Source organism: Lepidochelys kempii, chromosome 11 (assembly GCF_965140285.1).
Source record: "Lepidochelys kempii isolate rLepKem1 chromosome 11, rLepKem1.hap1, whole genome shotgun sequence".
NCBI lineage: Eukaryota > Metazoa > Chordata > Testudines > Cheloniidae > Lepidochelys > Lepidochelys kempii.
Window position 1 is genome coordinate 75,862,759 of NC_136390.1, and position 18,286 is coordinate 75,881,044.

The 18,286-nt window shown below is 53.8% G+C and overlaps 1 protein-coding gene across 1 annotated transcript; it reads right to left on the reverse strand.

The window, feature by feature from the left end:
• Positions 1–12,102: 12,102 nt before the first annotated feature.
• Positions 12,103–15,808, reverse strand: LOC144930956 (uncharacterized). Its single transcript, XM_078854731.1, has 3 exons — positions 15,705–15,808; positions 13,448–13,923; positions 12,103–13,071 (listed from the first exon to the last, which is right to left on the reverse strand). Exons 1-3 carry the CDS (start codon positions 15,761–15,763, stop codon positions 12,125–12,127), a joined length of 1,482 nt encoding a protein of 493 aa, XP_078710857.1. The 5' UTR covers positions 15,764–15,808; the 3' UTR covers positions 12,103–12,124.
• Positions 15,809–18,286: the final 2,478 nt, after the last annotated feature.

Consider the following 18,286-nt stretch of genomic DNA (forward strand, 5'->3'; position numbering starts at 1 on the left):
CACATGCCCTGAGTGCAGGAAAAGCTCCAAAGTCAGTGCGTACCTCATCAGACATCGGCGAGTCCACACTGGAGAGAGGCCCAGAGGTGCCCTGAGTGCAGGAAAAGCTCCAAAGTCAGTGCGTACCTCATCAGACATCGGCGAGTCCACACTGGAGAGAGACCCAGAGATGCCCTGAGTGCGGGAAAAGCTCCAAAGTCAGTGCGTACCTCATCAGACATCGGCGAGTCCACACTGGAGAGAGACCCAGAGATGCCCTGAGTGCGGGAAAAGCTCCAAAGTCAGTGCGTACCTCATCAGACATCGGCGAGTCCACACTGGAGAGAGGCCCAGAGGTGCCCTGAGTGCAGGAAAAGCTCCAAAGTCAGTGCGTACCTCATCAGACATCGGCGAGTCCACACTGGAGAGAGACCCAGAGATGCCTTGAGTGCGGGAAAAGCTCCAAAGTCAGTGCGTACCTCATCAGACATCGGCGAGTCCACACTGGAGAGAGGCCCAGAGGTGCCCTGAGTGCAGGAAAAGCTCCAAAGTCAGTGCGTACCTCATCAGACATCGGCGAGTCCACACTGGAGAGAGGCCCAGAGGTGCCCTGAGTGCAGGAAAAGCTCCAAAGTCAGTGCGTACCTCATCAGACATCGGCGAGTCCACACTGGAGAGAGACCCAGAGGTGCCCTGAGTGCAGGAAAAGCTCCAAAGTCAGTGCGTACCTCATCAGACATTGGCGAGTCCACACTGGAGAGAGACCCAGAGATGCCCTGAGTGCGGGAAAAGCTTTCGTTGGAGCTCAAGTTTTATCCGACATAAGAGAATCCACACAGGCGAGTAACGCCATAAATATCGTGACTAGGGCTGGCCAAATATTTTTTGTAAAATACATTCGCAAATTCCCACCTAGTTTGTACCATTTTCTTCAGTGTGGTCTCTCAGCTCCACGTGCGCTACCTTGTCTCTGTCTTTTGCCCCTTCCCCTTCTTTGGGGGGAGTCTCATCATCCTTTGTCAACTTCTTTGTCTTATATCTCCTGGGAGTGTCTCCTTGTCCTGCCAGAAATATCCATCAGCACCAGGTGGGGAGATGGGGTTGACCTTGACTAGCTACAGGGAGGTACAAACGGCTTGTGCCTTGTCCCCACTGGGATTGTGCGTGGAGGTAGCCGCTCATCTTAGCGATCTTCTTGTAAGAACTACAGCTACATTTGTAATGCACACGTCACCCGGGTGCAGTGGCTGGGGTTAGCTTTCCCCTGGACCTGAGCTCACCGCCATCATTGTTCCTAGTCTAGACAAACCCCAGCATCACGTGGATGTCATTCCCCCATCACAAAGTGATGGTTAGTGTCACGATGCTGCCTTTGGTGGGACCCTTCTGAGAGTACCAATTCAGGACAAATTGCTGGGAGCAGGGCAGTTACAGCCCAAGGCTGGGGTTCCATTGCACAGCAAGGCAAACCAAACCGGCCAAACAGAGAGGACTTTGGTTTTACACCACTGGATAACCACAAGTCACACAAGCAATTCCCTTAGACACTCCACTTTCCCAGGATCACCACCAGGGCCACTCGTTATGGGGACAAATGGTTATGAAAACCAATACCCCAGTAAAAGAAAAAAGGTTCTCTCGATCCCAAAGGACCCAGCCCCAGACCAAGGTCAATATACAAGTTAGATCTTACCCACAAATCACACTGTTGCCCATCCTTTAGAATCTAAAATCTACAGAATTATTCATAAAAGGAAAAAGATATAGATGAGAGCTAGAATTGGTTACATGGAATCAGTTACATACAGTTATGCCAAAGTTGTTGGTTCAGTAGCTTGGCCCTATTAAATTCTGGGTGTCACACTTTAGGAAAGATGTGGATAAATTGAAAAGTCCAGGGGAGGAGAGCAACAAAAATGAGAAAAGGTTTAGAAAATCTGACCTATGAGGAAAGGTTAAAAAAAACAGGGCATCGTGAGTCTTGAGAAAAGAAGTCTGAGAGGGGACCTGAGAACATTATGCAAATGTACGAAGGGGTGTTACCCAGAGGATGGTGATCAATTGGCCTCCATGTCCCCTGAAGGTAGGACAAGAAGTATTGGGGATAATCTGCAGCAAGGGAGGTTTAGGTTAGATATTAGGAAAAACTTTCAAACTATAAAGGTAGGTAAGCTCTCGAACAGGCTTCCAAGGGGAGTTGTGGAATCCCTCTCATTAGAGGTTTTTAAGAACAGGTTGGACAAACATCTATCAGGGATAGTCTAGATTCTTATTGGCTTCAGCTCCCAAGAGCAAAGCCTGACTCTATGCTACCTGGCTGGTCTTCCGTGGGAACATCCTGGCTGGGCCTGAGCCCGCTTCTGAGGGGCGATGGGGTTCGGCGGGTCTGTGCTATGTCCTCTCCGGAGGGTGAGGGAGGATGGTGAGTGACACCCTTGTGTGCAGATGATCTCCTCGCTCGGTGGCTGCCAGCGCTCTAGCCCAGCACTGAGTGTCCCAGAGAGGAGTGGGGAGAGGCCAGGCCGGGTTGGGATTTTGGAGGAGTGATGTGGTTGGTGCGGAGGGCAGTTCGGGACTCGGGATTGCTGGGTGCTCTGCTCCTCTGACCTCACAGGTGCCTTGTGCAGTGCGACTGTTGTCACAAGTGAGCCCCCCTCCCTCCTCCGCAGATAGCACCCTTGTGCACTAGGCTTTTGGGGGCTGTGAGAACAGGAGTCAGAGTGGGTTCCTGGACTTCATCAGTGTTTGTGGGGAGGAAGCTGTGCAGTCCCAGCTGTGCTCCAGCCGTAGGAATTAAGATACCTTCAGGCAGATATCAAGGGTCATGATAGAAAGGGGCCAGCCTGCGTTAATGTCAATGAAATGCCCACGGTGATCCACAAGCGCCTGGAGAACCATAGAGAAATACCCCTTCTGATTAACGTACTCAGAGGCTAGGTGGGCTGGTGCTGGAATTGGAATATGCGTCCCATCTATCTCCCCTCCGCAGTTAGGGAAACCCATTTGTGCAAGCCAGCCACAATGTCACGCAAGTTACCCGGAGTCACGGTTCTTCTGAGCAGGATGCGATTAATGGCCCTGCAAACTTGCATCAACACGATTCCAATGGTCGACTTTCCCACTCCAAACTGGTTAGCGACCGATCGGTAGCTGTCTGGAGTTGCCAGCTTCCAGACTGCAATAGCCACCCGCTTCTCCCCTGTCAGGGCAGCTCTCAATCTCGTGTCCTTGTGCTGCAGGGTGGGGGGCGAGCTTCACACACAGTCCCATGGAAGTGGCTTTTCTCATCCGAAAGTTCTGCAGCCACTGCTCATCATCCCAGACTCGCATGACGATGTGATCCCACCACTCAGTGCTTGTTTCCCGAGCCCAAAAGCGGCGTTCCACAGTGGTGAGCATGTCTGTGAATGCCACAAGCAGTCTCTTGTCGTATGCGTTACTCACGTCAATATCATCGTTGGAGTCCTCACTGTCAGTTTGGATCTTAAGGAGTAACGTGACTGCCAAACGTGACGTGCTGGCAAGACTCGTCAGCAGACTCCTCAGCGGTTCGGGCTCCATTCCCGCAGACCGAAAGGGAAGACAGAGCGCACAGTACAAAAAATGTTGAAGGATGGCGCCAAATGTGGAGGGAAGCACAGGGATTGCTGGGATGCGAAGTGATGCATCATGGGGCATTGGGACGGGACCCAGAATACCCCGCCCCCTTCCCACAAGCCACAGCACCAGAATGGGAGGACAGGCTCTGTGGGACAGCTGCCCATAATGTACCGCTCCCAATGCCGCTGCAAGTGCCACAAATGTGGCCACGCCAGGGCGCTTGCAGCTCTCAGAGTGGGCAGACGGCCGAGCTCTCCCTGCTGCGCTCTCCAAAGGCGGGTTTAACTCACAGAGCTCTACATCTGCAAGTGTAGCCAAGCCCTCGGGCTCCACATGGAGACTATCCTGTACACAGCACTGCCCCAGTGGGAACAGCTACTCAGGTAAAAGGGCCCGTCAGTGCCCTGGGGCAGCTGGGGCTAACAGGGAATAAAGCACTTCCACCAACTGAGTGCTTTGGCTGGGTTGGGCATTCCAAGCGCAGCCACCTGCCCAGGACAGGAGTAAAGCTCCTCCTGAGATCACAGAGAGGGAGACCCCAAGCTGGAGCTCGTTGGAGTTTGGAAGCATGCTGTCCTCCTGCGGGGTCACTGGCAGAGGGCGTTCAGCAGTCCTGGGGAGATTGCCATAATCTGACCCTCCACTGCAGCCTCCCCAACCCCAACCCCTACAGCAACTCCAGGACAGGGCTTGCATTCTCTCCCTCCAGGGAGCCAGTACACAGGGCCCTGCATCCTAGCCCCCCAGCCACAGCCTGCCCTGAACTCCAGGCTCCGCAGTTTGCAGCTCTCACAGTCACTGGGTGTCAATGAACTGTGGGGGCACCCACAGGGCTGAGCTCTAAGAGTTCCCCTTTCCACTGCCCACCCCAGGACATAAGGTTAGCACAGAGATTCCAGTGACCCAGACCCACCTCTGTGAGCGAGTTGCATTGGTTGCTGCTCCCCTCAGGGGCTGGTACTGAACCCACATGAATGCACCTCTGCACTCTGGGTCTTGGCTGTCCTTGGCTGGCAAACTGTGAATCGGTTGCAGTGCAGGAGAGGGGAGTGGTGTGTTAAAGAAGCATTTATTTGTCAGCCTTTCACACTGCAAGGTGGGAAACTGAGGCAAAGGACACTGTCTGACGTGTTGCAGGGCGGGTGTTTGCTTATAGTCACATGCTTTTGAACTGTGGTTGTGGTGTCTTCCCAAATGTGTGCCGGGTCGCCATTTCCCTATTAGTAAAAGTGTCTTTTGCTACACACTCAGTGCTGGCAAGAGGGGGAGTATTGCCTCTTTGATTTGCCCATGGGGGTGGTAAATTTTCCCAGATTACTGGTTGTGGGCTTGTAGTCTGTATGGCCGTCCCTCCCTGTCAACCTCAGAGAGAGGCCATGCCTCCGTGCTGTCACCCACCTGTACAGGTGAGCTCAAAAGCAGGGAATTAGCTGCAGCTAGTATTCAGGCCCACTGGCCGGGTAGAGCAGTTAAGCAGTCTCTGAGCCCCAGGCCCTTGGTCAGAGCAGGGCAGCAAACAGTTAGTAAGGTATAACCAGATGATCGTCTAGATTACTTGTTGTGGCTCAAAACACTTGTTTTGTGTTGTTAAGAGGAACCCCTAGATATTGAACCCAGACCTTCTTGCTGCTGACTCCACCTGGCAGAAGGGTAACATTAGGAAAGGAATAGAAAATAAGACGGAAAATATCATAACCCTGTTGGCCTGGGGCCCCAGGGGGCAAACCTGCAGGGGGGTGGGCAGAGTCTGTGCAGGGGGGATTGCAGGAGGAGCGCTAGGGTGAGACTCGGGTCTTGACATGCTCAACCCTGGGTCACCGTTCAGTGTGGACTCTCCAGCACAGGCTTAGACACACTGAGCCTGCAACTCGAGTCCCGCACACCCCGGCTCACATTGCAGTGACTGTTACAGACGGTTACACAACTTGTCTCCCTCAGGAACCTTCCTCTTCACAGAAAGTTTATTTTAAAGCAGAGCAACATGAATTCCATTTGAAATAGAAATAATTAGAGTCTATCTTGGGTGTCTATTCTCCGATACGCTACTTCTCTTAACCCCTTTGGAGTGAGGTTTTACTTCACCACTGCTTAATCTAAAGAGGCTGAATTATGTCAAATAACTTTTCAGAATTAGCCACCATTTCCTATAATACTGATGTGAAATAATAGATAATTTACAGTATTACAATACAATCAGCTTATCACAGAATGAGTCTCTTATTCTGGAATGATGAACTTCATGTTTAATTCCATTATCACTGGAAACAACAACATATTCAAACATTACAAAAACTTAACATATGGGTTAGTTTTCTCTCAATCCTCATTTCCACCCAATGAGCTCTATGTAATGCTCTGTTCTCCATTAACATAGGTGCCTTCTATTTCTGTGAGTTCATTTGTCTCTAGGGGGATGTCTACACTGCAACAGAAGACCGTGATTGAGTTCAGGCTCAAGCCTAAAGCCCTTTGCATCTACACTGCAATTGTGCAGACCCAGGGTCCCAGGACCCTGCAGGGCTGGAGGGCCCAAGCTCAAGTTAAGCTGAGCTCCAAGGCTGAGCCCCATTGCTTTGCAGTGTAGATGCAGTCCCGCTTGACTGGGTCCCAGGAGTCAGCTGGAAGTATCCCACAATTCCATGGGACAAATTCCTCAGTCCTCTCTAAGGCGGCTGGAGATTTCATCTCGGTGCTCCCCTCCGGTCGCCAGCTGATGCCCCTGAGCTAGCGTGTGCCGCTCTCTGTCCTGTGGGACCCCTCTCGCGGGCGGGGTCTCCAGAGCCCCACGCTAAGGGGCTGATCTCCCGTCCTAGGCAGGGGGGACACGGCCATCCAGGTGAGGTGATGGGCCTTGAGCTCGGTGACCAGGAATGTGCCCTGCACTGAGCTGCCAGCATGGCAGGGGCTGGCCTGTGGGGGCAGGTGGGCTGCTCTGTCTCTCACTCAGGCCCCTCTGCAGCTTCCTGACTGGGAAAGTGACTTTAAAAGAGCATCTCGATGGCCAGGGGTCGATCTCTTCTGATTGCTGAGGGGAAGCTGCCCGGCCCACCCTCCTCGCGCCGTCCCTGCAGCGCGGCCTGGCTTAGTTCACTGGTGCAGGGACAGATCCCTGCTGCACCGAGGAGTGTCACGGGCGAACGGCTAGACAACGCCAGGCAAAACAAGTGTCATGTGACCCGCACAGCCCCTGAGCTAGCGCGAAGGAGACCCTGTGCCCACCCCCTGCTGCCACTGACCGACCCCTGCCGGCCCCTCCCAGAGAGTAATGGGGGCATGTGCTTCCAGGGGCCTTTCATCGGAAGTTATGCAAACTCCGTGACATAAGTGGGTCAGCATTGTTCCTGCCCCTCTGCCCCTGCCCCTGCGGCTGTTGCAAAGAGGCCCGGTGGGCTGGGGGCAGGCGAGGGAGGGGAAGGGGAATGGGCAGTGTGGGGGAGGGCAGCCACGGGTGGGCAGGACCTTGAATCAGCGCAGGCTGAGAGTTCACTTTCTGCACTGTCCCCCAGCTGCCAAGGGGCCAGATGAAGCCCAGCGCCTCCGTGAATCCCAGCTGAATGCTGGGAACGGTCCCGCACACAGATAAGGAGAGTCCTTCTCTCACCCTTCGTGACAATGGAGACCCCAACCCTGCTGGCTGACGGGGCACATGCAGCCGAGCCGGGCGGCGTTGGCGAGGAGGGGGACCGCAGCGCCGGCTCCTGGAGACGTTCTCTGCCTAGGACCAGGGCCGGTGCAAGCACTAGGCGAACGAGGCGGTCGCCTAGGGCACCAAGTGGTTGGGGGCAGCCGTGGAGCGGAGGTGAGCTGGGGCAGGGGGTGGGGGAGGGCCGCCTGCAGCAAGTAACGGTGGGAGGGGTTACAAACAGCTGATTGGCGCTGCGAGCCTGGGAGGCGGGAGAAGCGGTGGCGTGATCGGGGAGGAGGCGGAGCAGAGGTGAGCTGGGGCGGGGAGCTGCTGCATGTGGCTGCCGAGGGGAAGGAGGGGGCGGTGGGGAGGTGCCGCAAGGGGGGCTGCCTGGGCTGAGGGGAGGGAGGGAGGGGGCGGCGGGGAGCAGCTGCGGGGAGGAGGTGGCGCAAGGTGGAAGTGTCCCCTAGGGTGTGAAACCTCCTTGCACCCGCCCTGCTCAGGACAGTTCACTGTGTGCCCGCACTGTGCAGCCTCCACGCTGGAGTCGTTACTCTCCGTCCTCTCAGCCCGAATGCAATTACATGTCACAGCCCTGGAGCGGGAAATGCCGAAGAAACCCACCGCAGGAGCATCGAACCTCAAAAAGGGGAACTGCACAGAAATGGGAGGCTAGTGAAATGGAAATTGAAAGCAACATGCCAGGGTGAAATGCCAGCAAACGGCAAAGAGACTATTTAAAAACACCATACTAGAGGCTCACACTAAACCTATACCAAAAATAAAAATACCAAAACCAGCATGAGGATCAAAAAAATGCCACCATGGCTAAATAGCCGAGTAAAAGAGGCCCTCAGTGGCAAAAAGTTCTCCTTTCAAAACTGGCAGTCAAATCCTAATGAGAAAAATACAAAGAAGCAGAAACACTGGCAAGCCCAGTGAAAAGTAGAAAACGGCCGGCCAAAAAAGAGTGCGAAGAGCAACTAGCTAAGGCACAACAACTACCAGCAAATTATTTTTTAAGTCCAGGGGCAGGAAGTCGCCAAACAGTCAGCAAAGTCACTAGGCGATCGAGGTGCGAAAGGTGCACTCCAGGAAGAGAAGGCCGATGCGGAGAAGCGAAATAAATTCCTTGCTTCTGTCTTCACTGCAGAGGATGTGGAGGAAATCTATGCACACCAGCCCTTCTTTTCGGTGACAGATGCTAGAATCAAAGAACAATAGAACCGTGGGGTTACAAGGGACTGCAAGGTTCAGGGAGGGAGTTTGGGTGCAGGAGGGGGTTTGGGGTGTAGGCTCTGGGAGAGAGTTTGGGTGCTGAGTGCAGGCTCTGGGCCGGAGCATGGGGTTGGGGTGCACGAAGGGGTGTGGAAGGGGGCTTTGGATGCTGGGTGCGAGAGGGGTTTTGGGTGCTGAGTGTGGGCTCTGGGCTGGGCCAGGGGGTTGGGGTGCAGGAGGGAGTGTAGGGTGTGGGGCTGGGCCAAGGATGAGGAGTTTGGGGTGCTGCAGGTTGGCTGCCCTGGGGCTGCGGTGGGGGGCCAGAGGGGAGCATTCCCACCAGGGACAAGAGACTCACCCAAGCCCCGCCAGGCTGCTGATCGGAGGTCCTGCAGGATAAGCCCCACCCCCAGATTCGACTCGGAGTCACCTGCCGGGGGGGCGGGGGAGGCTGCCATGCACCTCCTCCCTCTGCAGCCGCAGCAGCTGTCCCCGGCGCCGCTCCCTTGTAGCCCGCAGTGGCAGCGGCCATCGAGGGAGCGCAGCGCGGAGCTGCAGCGGGAAGGCAGGTACGCTCGGGGGAGGCACGGGGGCAGCAGGCAGGGCTGGGGGAGAAACCCGGCCCTGAACATTGGTGGAGCCGGGCCCCCCAGGCCCTGAATTTGCTGGCTCATGTAACTCACTGCCCCGGCAAGGTTCATCTGGTCTAACGCCTACCAAGAGGCAGGACTTTGTGTGTCTAAACCACCCATCTTCTCTCGTCCAGCTGGGATCCCTTGACTGCAGCAACTCCCCATATGTCCTAGCTCTCCTCTTTCCCTCACATCCTTCACTTCTCTGGCCATTGGTTTGCTGTATCTCTGAACCCTCCCTCTGTACGCCCTGGCTCCAGCAGCTAGTTACCCAGGCTACACTCCCATTGCCATCCGTGGGGGTATCCTGGGCTGTGAGGGCTGCAGGTTTTGGCCCATGGTCAATGCACATGCGATGGCTGCTGTAGACCTATGCGGTGACTCCTGCAGCCCATCGCCAAGCTGCTGGGCCATATTCCGCAGGGTGGCCTCCCTGGCTGAGAAACTGGGAGCAGCGAAACCCTGGGTTAGAGAAGGAAAATGTCCCCAACAGAACACTCTGTAAATGGCTCCCAGAAACGTCCCAGTGACACCCGACTGTGCAGCCCTGGGGATCTCTCGCAGGAGTTCTCCTGCTTCTTCATTGTCACCACGGGCAACAGTCTGGCAGTGGGAGTGGAGAGGGGGTGGCTACAGGCAGAGCTTTCCATGGCTTCCAGAATGAGAGCCTGACAGGGCTTGTGCCCTTGGTGGAGACGGGCCAAGATTGAATCCCCACCCGTGCCCATGGTGTCTCTGAGTGGCCATGGCTTCCCTTACCCATCAGTGCAGGCTTTTCAGGAGGAGGAGGAGAACCTGGCCATGGAGGAGGCAGCCTCTCTGGGTCTAAGCAGCACCGGAGCCGGATGGGAGCTTCTGGTATGGGAGGTTTCACGTGGGGTCCATGCAGCTGGAGAGGACAGAGCTGGGCCCAGAGTCCTGGGGCAGCTCCTCAGTCAGTTCCTGTGAGACACAAAGGAAAATGTCAGATTCAGGCCCCACAGAGCCCTGGGCATTTCCCAGAGAGGCTGGCCAGACACAGCCAGCAGGATCCTCTGGCAACACAGCTGGGCCCTGCTCTCCCGATTCCTTCCTTCTCTTGGCCCACCCCCAGCCTCTCTCAGCTGCCCCCTACCTTTCTATCCCCAGCCTCAGCTTACCCTCCACTCCCATGATTCCCCACCTGCCTCCTAGCGCTTACACCCAGAATTTCCTCTTGGCTGCTGCCCAGACCTCAGCCCCAGGAATCCCTGCTCTCTGCTGTTGGATAGGGGCAGGAGGTCCCAGGGGCAGTCAGAGGACAGGGAGCTGTTGGATGGGGCAGAGGTTCTGTGGGGGGCGGTCAGAAGACAGGGAGCAAGGGGGGTTGGAGAGGGGGTGGGATCCCGAGAGGGGGTAGTCAGGGGACAAGGATCGGGGGGGGGGGAATTGATGGGTTGGGGGTTCTGGGTGGGGCAGTCAGGGGGTGGGAAGTGGGAGGGGGCAGATAGGGGGCAGGGGCCAGGCTGTTTTGGGAGGCACCACCTTCCCTACCTGGCCCTCAGACCAAAAAGGTTGCCCACCCCTGTCCTAGAGGGTAAGTGTCCCCATGAGGTGCTGTGAATCGTCCTGGACAACCCCCTCTGCAGGGAGCTGGGATGGGCAAGGGGCAGGATGGACTTATTTCCTACTAAGATAGGTAACGTTTGTACCTTGTCACCACCCTGGAGATGTTCCATGACAACCTCTGGGCAGCTTCTTCCATGTCCAGATCTTCCCCCTCCTCCACTTCCTCTTCCGTGTCCAGGTTTCCCCCTCCTCCATGTCCAGGCCCTCCCCCTCCCCCACTTCTTTCTCCGTGGCCAAGTCCTCCCCCTCCTCCATGTCCAGGTCCTCCTCCTCCTCCGGGGCAAGGTCCCTTCCTCCTTCTCGTTTTCCTCTGTGGCCAGGTTCTCCTGCTCCTCCTCTTCACCTTCCTCTATGGCCTCATCCACAATCTCCTCCTCTCTGGCCTGGTCCTCTTCCTCTTCCTCTTGCTGCATGGCTATATCCTCCTCCTCCATGGCCAGATCCTCCTGCTCCTCTTCTGTGGCCAGATCATCCTACTCCTCCAGTTCCTCCTCTTCCTCTCTTGTCAAGTTCTCCACCTAATTGATAGACAAGTCTTCATCATCCTCCTCCTCTGCAGCCAGGTCTTCCTCTTCTTTCTCCTCTTCCATGCCCATGTCCTCCTCTTGCCACCTGGCCAAAGAGGAGGAGGAAATGGCCATGGAGGACAAGGTCATGGAGGAGGAAGACAACAACCTGAGCAAGGGGGACCTGGCCATGGAGGTGGAGGAGGACTTTGTCTTGCCCTCCTCCTCTTCATCCAAGTCGTCCTCTTCCGCTTTCTTCTCTATGACCACATGCTCCAATCCCATGGCCAGATTCTCCCCCTCTTCCACTTCCTCCTCTATGGACAGGTCCTCCCTCCCCTTCTCCGTGGCCAGCTTCTCCTCCTCCTTTTCCTCCTTCTCGTCCTCCTCTCTGGCCAGGTCCTCTTGCTCCTCCTCCTCCATGGCCAAATCCACCTCCTTCTCTTCTTCTTCCCCCTGCATCGGCACATCCTCATCCTATTCCATTCCTGGGTCCTCCTAGTCTATTGCCAGATCCTCTTATCTCCTCTTCTGCCTCTTCTTCTCCCCCCTGCATGGCCACATTCTCCTCCTTCTCCTCTGTGGCCAGGTCCTCTTCCTCCTGCTCCTTCTCCATGGCCAGATTTTCCTCCTTCTCGTCCTCCTCTCTGGCCAGGTCCTCTTGCTCCTCCTCCTCCATGGCCAGATCCACCTCCTTTTCTACTTCTTCCCCCTACATCTGCACATTCTCTTCCTCCTAGTCTGTAGCCAGATCCTCTATTTCCTCTTCTCCCTCTTCTTCCCCCTGCATGGCTACATCCTGCTTCTTCTCCCCTCTGGCCAGGTCCTCTTCCTCCTGCTCCTTCTCCATGGCCAGGTTCTCCTCCTCCTTTTCCTCCTTCTCGTCCTCCTCTCTGGCCAGGTCCTCTTGATCCTCCTCCTCCTCCGTGGCCAGCTCCACCTCCTTCTCTTCTTCTTCCCCCTGCATCCACACATCCTCATCCTCCTCCATTCTTGGGTCCTCCTAGTCTATAGCCATGTCTTCTACCTCCTCTTCTGCCTCTTCTTTTTCTTGCATGGACACATCCTCGTCCTCCTCCATTGCCAGGTCCTTTTCCTTCTCTTCCTCCTGGTCCAGGTCCTCCTTGTCCTCCTCTGTGGCCTGGTCCTTCTCCTTGGCCAGGTCCTCCTCTTCCTCCTCTGCAGCCACGTGGTCCTCCTCTTACACCTGCTCCATGGCCAGGTGCTCCATTCCCGTGGCCGGGTCCTCCTACTCTTCCTCCAGAGGCAGGTGCTCCTCTTCCTGCTCCATGGCCAGATCCTTCTCTTCTTCCTTTTGCTCCATGATCAGGTGTTCCTCCACCAGGGCCACATCCTCCTCTTCCTTTACCTTCTTCTTCCTCCTCCTTCTCTGCAGTCAAATCAGCTTCCTCTTCTACGGAGAGGTCCTCCTCCTCCTCTGGAGGAAAGTTCTCCTCCTCCTCTTCTGCAGACAGCTTCTCCTCCTCCTCCTCTTTTTCCTCTTCTGCAGACAGGTTCTCATCCTCCTTCTCCTCTCCTATCTCTTCTGCAGACATGTTCTTCTCCTTCTCCTCTTCCTCTTCTTCCTCTTCTGCAGACAGCTTCTCATCCTCCTCCTTTTCCTCTTTTACGGGTATGTCCTCCTCCTCCAACTTCTCCTCTGTGTCCAGGACTTCCTCTTTAGTCATGTCCTTGTCCTCTTCTATGGCTAGGTCCTCCTCCTCCTCTTTTTCTGTGGTCAGGACTTCCTCCTCCTGCTTCTCCTCCTCCTCTGTCTCTAGCTCTTCCTCCTCTTCCTCGCCTTCTGTGGCTGGGTCTTCATCCTCCTCTGCCTTTTCCTCAGTGGCAAGGTCCTTCTTCTCCAACTGGTCCATGGGGGTCTCTGCATCAGAGAGACAAGGGCAGAGGGGGACTCTTGCTGCAGCTGGGGGGAAGAAGAGGAAGGACAGGGGTGTGGTGGGGAGAGAAGATTTAATGTTTCCCCCTCCAATATAAGCACCACGTGGCAGAGAGTTCCCCACACTACCCCTCCCACAGACCCCTCAGCACCATGGCCCCATGGCAGATGGGGCCCTTCACTGTCCCATCCTCCCTGGGACTTGCCCCAAAGCATCAGGATCCCACTTCCCAGTAGCTCCCCCCATTTCCCGCTGCAAGGGGTGGCTCTGCGACTCCCGCTGACGTCATTGGGCTCAAGTGGCTCAGGCCAGAGCCCTGGGTTGGGGTCCTCCCAATGACTCAGAGAGTGATTGGGTGTTAATGGCCCCGTGCTCCTCCCCGTCCCCAGGGCGTCTCCTCACCTGCAGTGGAGGAGCACTCAGCTTCCATGCTCCAGGGAGCCTCCAGGGAGTGGCCGCTCTCCCCTCCAGCACCAGTTGAGCTGCTGGGGCAGCGATCCTGCCCTGGGGATGCCTCCTGCTGGTCCACGGGGCTGGGCTCCTGAGGGCTGGCCTTCCAGCAGAAGCAAACCCAGAGCTGCATTGCCTGGCTCCTCTCGTGGCCTGGGTCCTGCCTGCCCAGACTGAACTTGGGCCACCTCCATCTTGGCCTGGCTGTTGTGTTCCTCTGTTCAGCACCAGCCCTGGGAGCTGGTTTCCTCCTGGTGAGCAGGGCCGAGCAGGTCCATCTCCTGGGCTGTCCGGGAGCTGCTTCCCATTCCATGGGGATGGAGGGGCAGCTCTCTGTCTGGGGATGCTGGCAGCTGCCCCCCTCTGGCTCTGGGGCCACCCGTGGAGTCTTCCTCCCAAGAAGCCTCCTGAGCACCTCCATCCTGGAACTGAGCAGGGAGCAGCCGTGAGTCTGGGGCAACACAGCCTCTCGCCAATGGGCCTGTCTGCCCCCCAGCTGGGGTGACTCCCTGTCATCCCATGCCTCCCAGGGGGCATCTGGACTGGGATCTGCGCACACTGGCAGGGCTAACCCTGCAGGCTGCTCCCAAAGCTCCCCCAGTGTTGGAACCCCCAGGGAATCTCATCCCTTTAGAGCAGTGGGGTCACTGACAGAGACCTGTAGTCAGTCTGTCTGCATCCCCAGGCCACACTCCCTCCCTGGCCTGAGAAGGCAGAGAACCCGGGTGTCCAGGCTTCACTCCTGAGCCACTGGCAACAGCAGACAGGTGCCCCCTGTTCCCCAACCCCAGCTCAGCAGCTACCAGCTAGTGGACATCCCAACTTCAGCCCCCCACTCCTATCCCCGCTCTGCGCAGCAGACCGTGGGCAGGCCCCCAGTACGGAGCAGCTGGGTCAGGGATGGCTCCAGGGGGCGGGGGGCAAGGAGGTGGGAGCTGCAGTGGAGCAGTGTGCTGGGAGGAGGGGCACCCTTGCCTCGAAGGCACACAACGGCGCCCCCAAGCACAGTGGCCTGGTGTGCTATTAATTCTCATGACAAAAAATAATGCAGTAATTTGGTTTGAGTTCATCACATGCATTAACTGCAATTAATTGACAGTCCCAAAAATTAGTTTCGATTACAAATATTTGCACTGTAAAAAAGATAAAATAGTGCCATGCAAATGCCTGTTCTCACGTTCAGGTGATCTTGGAAATAAGAAGTGGGCAGCATTATCTCCTGAAAATGTCAACCAACTTGTTTGTCTTTGCGATTGGCTGAACAAGAAGCAAGACTGACTGCACTTGTAGGCGCTAAAGGTTTACGTTGGGTTGTTTAGGAGTGCAGTTACGTAAAAACCCACTACATTTGTAAGTTGCACTTTCACGAGAAAGAGAGTGCACTACTGTACTTGTACGAGGTGAATTGAAAAGCACTATTTCTTTTATCTTCACTGTACACTTTGTATTCTGTTCCAGACGGGTGGCCGTGTTAGTCTGAATCAGCAAAAATAACGAGTCCTTGTGGCACCTTAGAGACTAACCAATTTATTTGGGCATAGCCCACGAAAGCTTATGCCCCCAAAATTTGTTAGTCTCTTAGGTGCCACAAAAACTCCTCATTGTTTTTGTATTCTGTGTTGTAATTTCAAATCAATATATTTGAAAATATTAAAAAATCCCAAAAGATTGATAATACGTTGCACTTGGTATTCTATTATTGTTTAAGAGTGCAATCAAAACTGTGGTTAATTGACAGCCCTACTTATTGGCTTTGGATGGAGCCCAGCAGAAAATCAGTAGGAATTCTTTCCCAAACACTCACCCACTGGCCTTCTGAGCTCAGAGGGTTTAATGTACCTTGTCTGATCAGGACTCACTACTGCCAGGAGTTTGAGAAGTGTCTATCCCTTCATTGGAGAGATTGGATAGGCGAGTGGCAGCCTGTAAGTCCCCCTCCCCAACAGTCCGCACAGCTGCTTGGAGGGGGTATCACGAACTCTCGTGATGGTAGTTGCGGGTTCTGGCAAGCCAGGGTAAAGGATTTTTTGGATAAATGGATAAGGAAGAGCCAGGGCCCATACCAGGTGCAGGGGTCACCCTGGGATGAGATTAAAAAGGAAATGGAGGCAATGTTAGGGAACCCAGAGGGATGGGGGATGGTTGAGGAGCCCACCCTCCTTGGTATATGGGTAGTGGAAGAAGGTCTCTGCCCATGGGGACTGAATACCTTTCAGGGAAAGGAGGCACTTCAGTCCGCTTATGAGAGGTTTGACATAAGGGCAGCATTACGGGAAGCTGCCAAGAATCTTTCAGGTTTGGTGCTGCTTCAGCAAGGGCTGCTGAAGGGTTGTAAATTAGTTAGGGGAGTGAAAGATGATTTGGCAAAACAGGGTTTAAAGTCCAAAGCAGAGTTAACAGACTACCTTTAGAGACTGGAGCTGGGACTTGGTCCTGGGGAGTGGAGAGAAGGAAGGGGAAGAAAAAAAAAAGTTTCAAAGTGCAACCTGCCTTTCCACACTTTTGTTTTTCTGAAGTTTTAATAGAGGGTACTTTGGATACGTATGTGAGATGTCAAGAAGGAAGTTTTTGTTTAATGATAAAACCCAGTTATATAAATGTAACTGTATGTGCAACTCTGTGCAGTCACATTGGATGGAAGCTTGGTCATTAAATTATCCAAAGGGGTCAGGTCAAGTGGCTACTACCACCACTACGCTTCTGTTCCCAGAAGCCTTTACAGCTATTCTGAGGGAAAATGGGCCCTTTTCCCACAGAAATGGTCTATAAGGGACTGCTGCAGGCAGCAGGCAGAGAGAATCTGAGCAAAATTATTTGACTATTGGGTAATGCAATCAAAATCACTAAAGGACGTAAGGGGTTTCTATTGGAACTTAACTTGGCTGCCCCTGGTTGTGTCTAGTTGTACAAGATGGAAGTGTAGTCGGGGTACAGTTGTGTAGAAAAGAGTAATCAGAGTGCAAGAAATGTTAGGCAAAAGAGAATTTTCTGTGTGCGCACAGGTAAAAGAAAAGGAAAAGGGGAGGAATGATGGGAACACTGAGCCTTGGGGTGGCTCTGGGGGATCAGATTGTTGCTCTGGTGGGTGTGCATGAAAACTCTGTGGGCATGGGAGGCAGTTACACCTTGTGTAAAATTAGTATGGCTAATATAATATTATGGAGGTTAAACTATCTGGAAGGAATGTTTGCATTTTCCCAGGATGTGTACAGTGCTGAAATCTGAAACTGTGTCTCAGCTGTTACCTGAGAATAAACTTAAAGCTTGGTACAGCAGAGAAACTATTGCAAACATGGACTGTTGTACAAGAGGGGAAACTGAGGTACACCACCTCATGAATTTCATAAATGACCAGTGAGTGGGGTAATTCACTAGCCTGACTATAGAACAAAATAAGGACAGCCTGGAGGTAATTCTTCTGTTTTTCCTGCAATTAGCAAGGACATTTGTAAAAGAAAGTGGTATTATCATTAATAAGCAATAATCTGTCCCCACCAGGGGGGTGGAAATTGTTTCTTTTGTTTTTCAGACACTCTACAAGCAAGCTGGCGCCAGCAGAAGAATAACTCAGAATACCATGGATCTATGTTTTGTGTTGTTTGTCTGGTGGTGTTTGTCTTGTTGCTAGCATTGCTGTGTTTGAATGAACAGAAAATCTCATGATGTGGGAGGGGGATGGCTTCAAAAGGCTGACCTGGGGGGGGGCGGGAGATGTGTATGGGAACGCAAATGCTCAACTAGGAGGCCAGCACCTGTGTAATAGCTACCGTGGTACCTGGAAATGGAATGGCAACTAAGGTGGTCCCCACAAGCCCTATGGAAATAATGAGAAGGGGAGGAGCTCACTGGGAATCAATGGAGGGGTGTGCAAAATAGTGTAAATCAACAGACGATGTTTGGATGTGCCCTTCTCCTATGACTATGGAGGAGCAGAATCAATGGCCTATGCAAGGGGCGGACAATTGGGTGTACTGTGTATAAGGGGTTTTGCTGGGAATGTACATATTACTGGGGGCACAATTATACCAGCCCATAACCAAACTACACACATCTACATGCTGCTATGTGGACTTTGGTGCACAAATGGATCTGTGAATCTTATTGCTGTGAATAATCAAACCAGGGCATACTGCCTGATTCCATACCAAGTGGTCAAGCTGGTTTGGACAATATCCCATTTCTCTGTGAACATTCAGTGGACTTATGATATGGACAAAAGCAAGCAAAACCTGCTGGGGCAGCTTGTTGCAACTGCCAGCAACTGGACACATCAGATCGTCACCCTGTCGAAGGAGGAGAGGCAGTGTTTTGGGGGTGTCTCAGATGTTGGACCATACTGCAGTGGTCAGGACTCGGTGTTGCTGTGGATTTTGTATTGTTAACTGTACTTGTGTTACGTTGCATATGGAGATAACCTATAAGTAATAAGCCCTCCAAACCCTGCAGTGTACTAGACAACCCGGACCCAACCTTCTCGGGCCCACTCTAATGGGAAGTCTGGAACACTAATTGGAATAGGTGTGGTATGCCCGTATGAGAGAAGGTGCAGGGCACTAGACTACACAAGGGGCAGTGGGACAAATGGAATATCGACACCTTCCACCTTGATGCCTGGCCCTATCAGGAAATGTGTCACCATATGTCCTATGGTTTTCCAGGGATACCTGGGCAGGAGGATCCCAAAAGAAAAGAAAAGAAAGGGATGGAGTGTTAGGATATAGATATTCAGGCCTGTCTGTAAAGGCCTAGACTCTAAGAATTTAGGTGTATTCTTATCACTTGGCTAGTTAT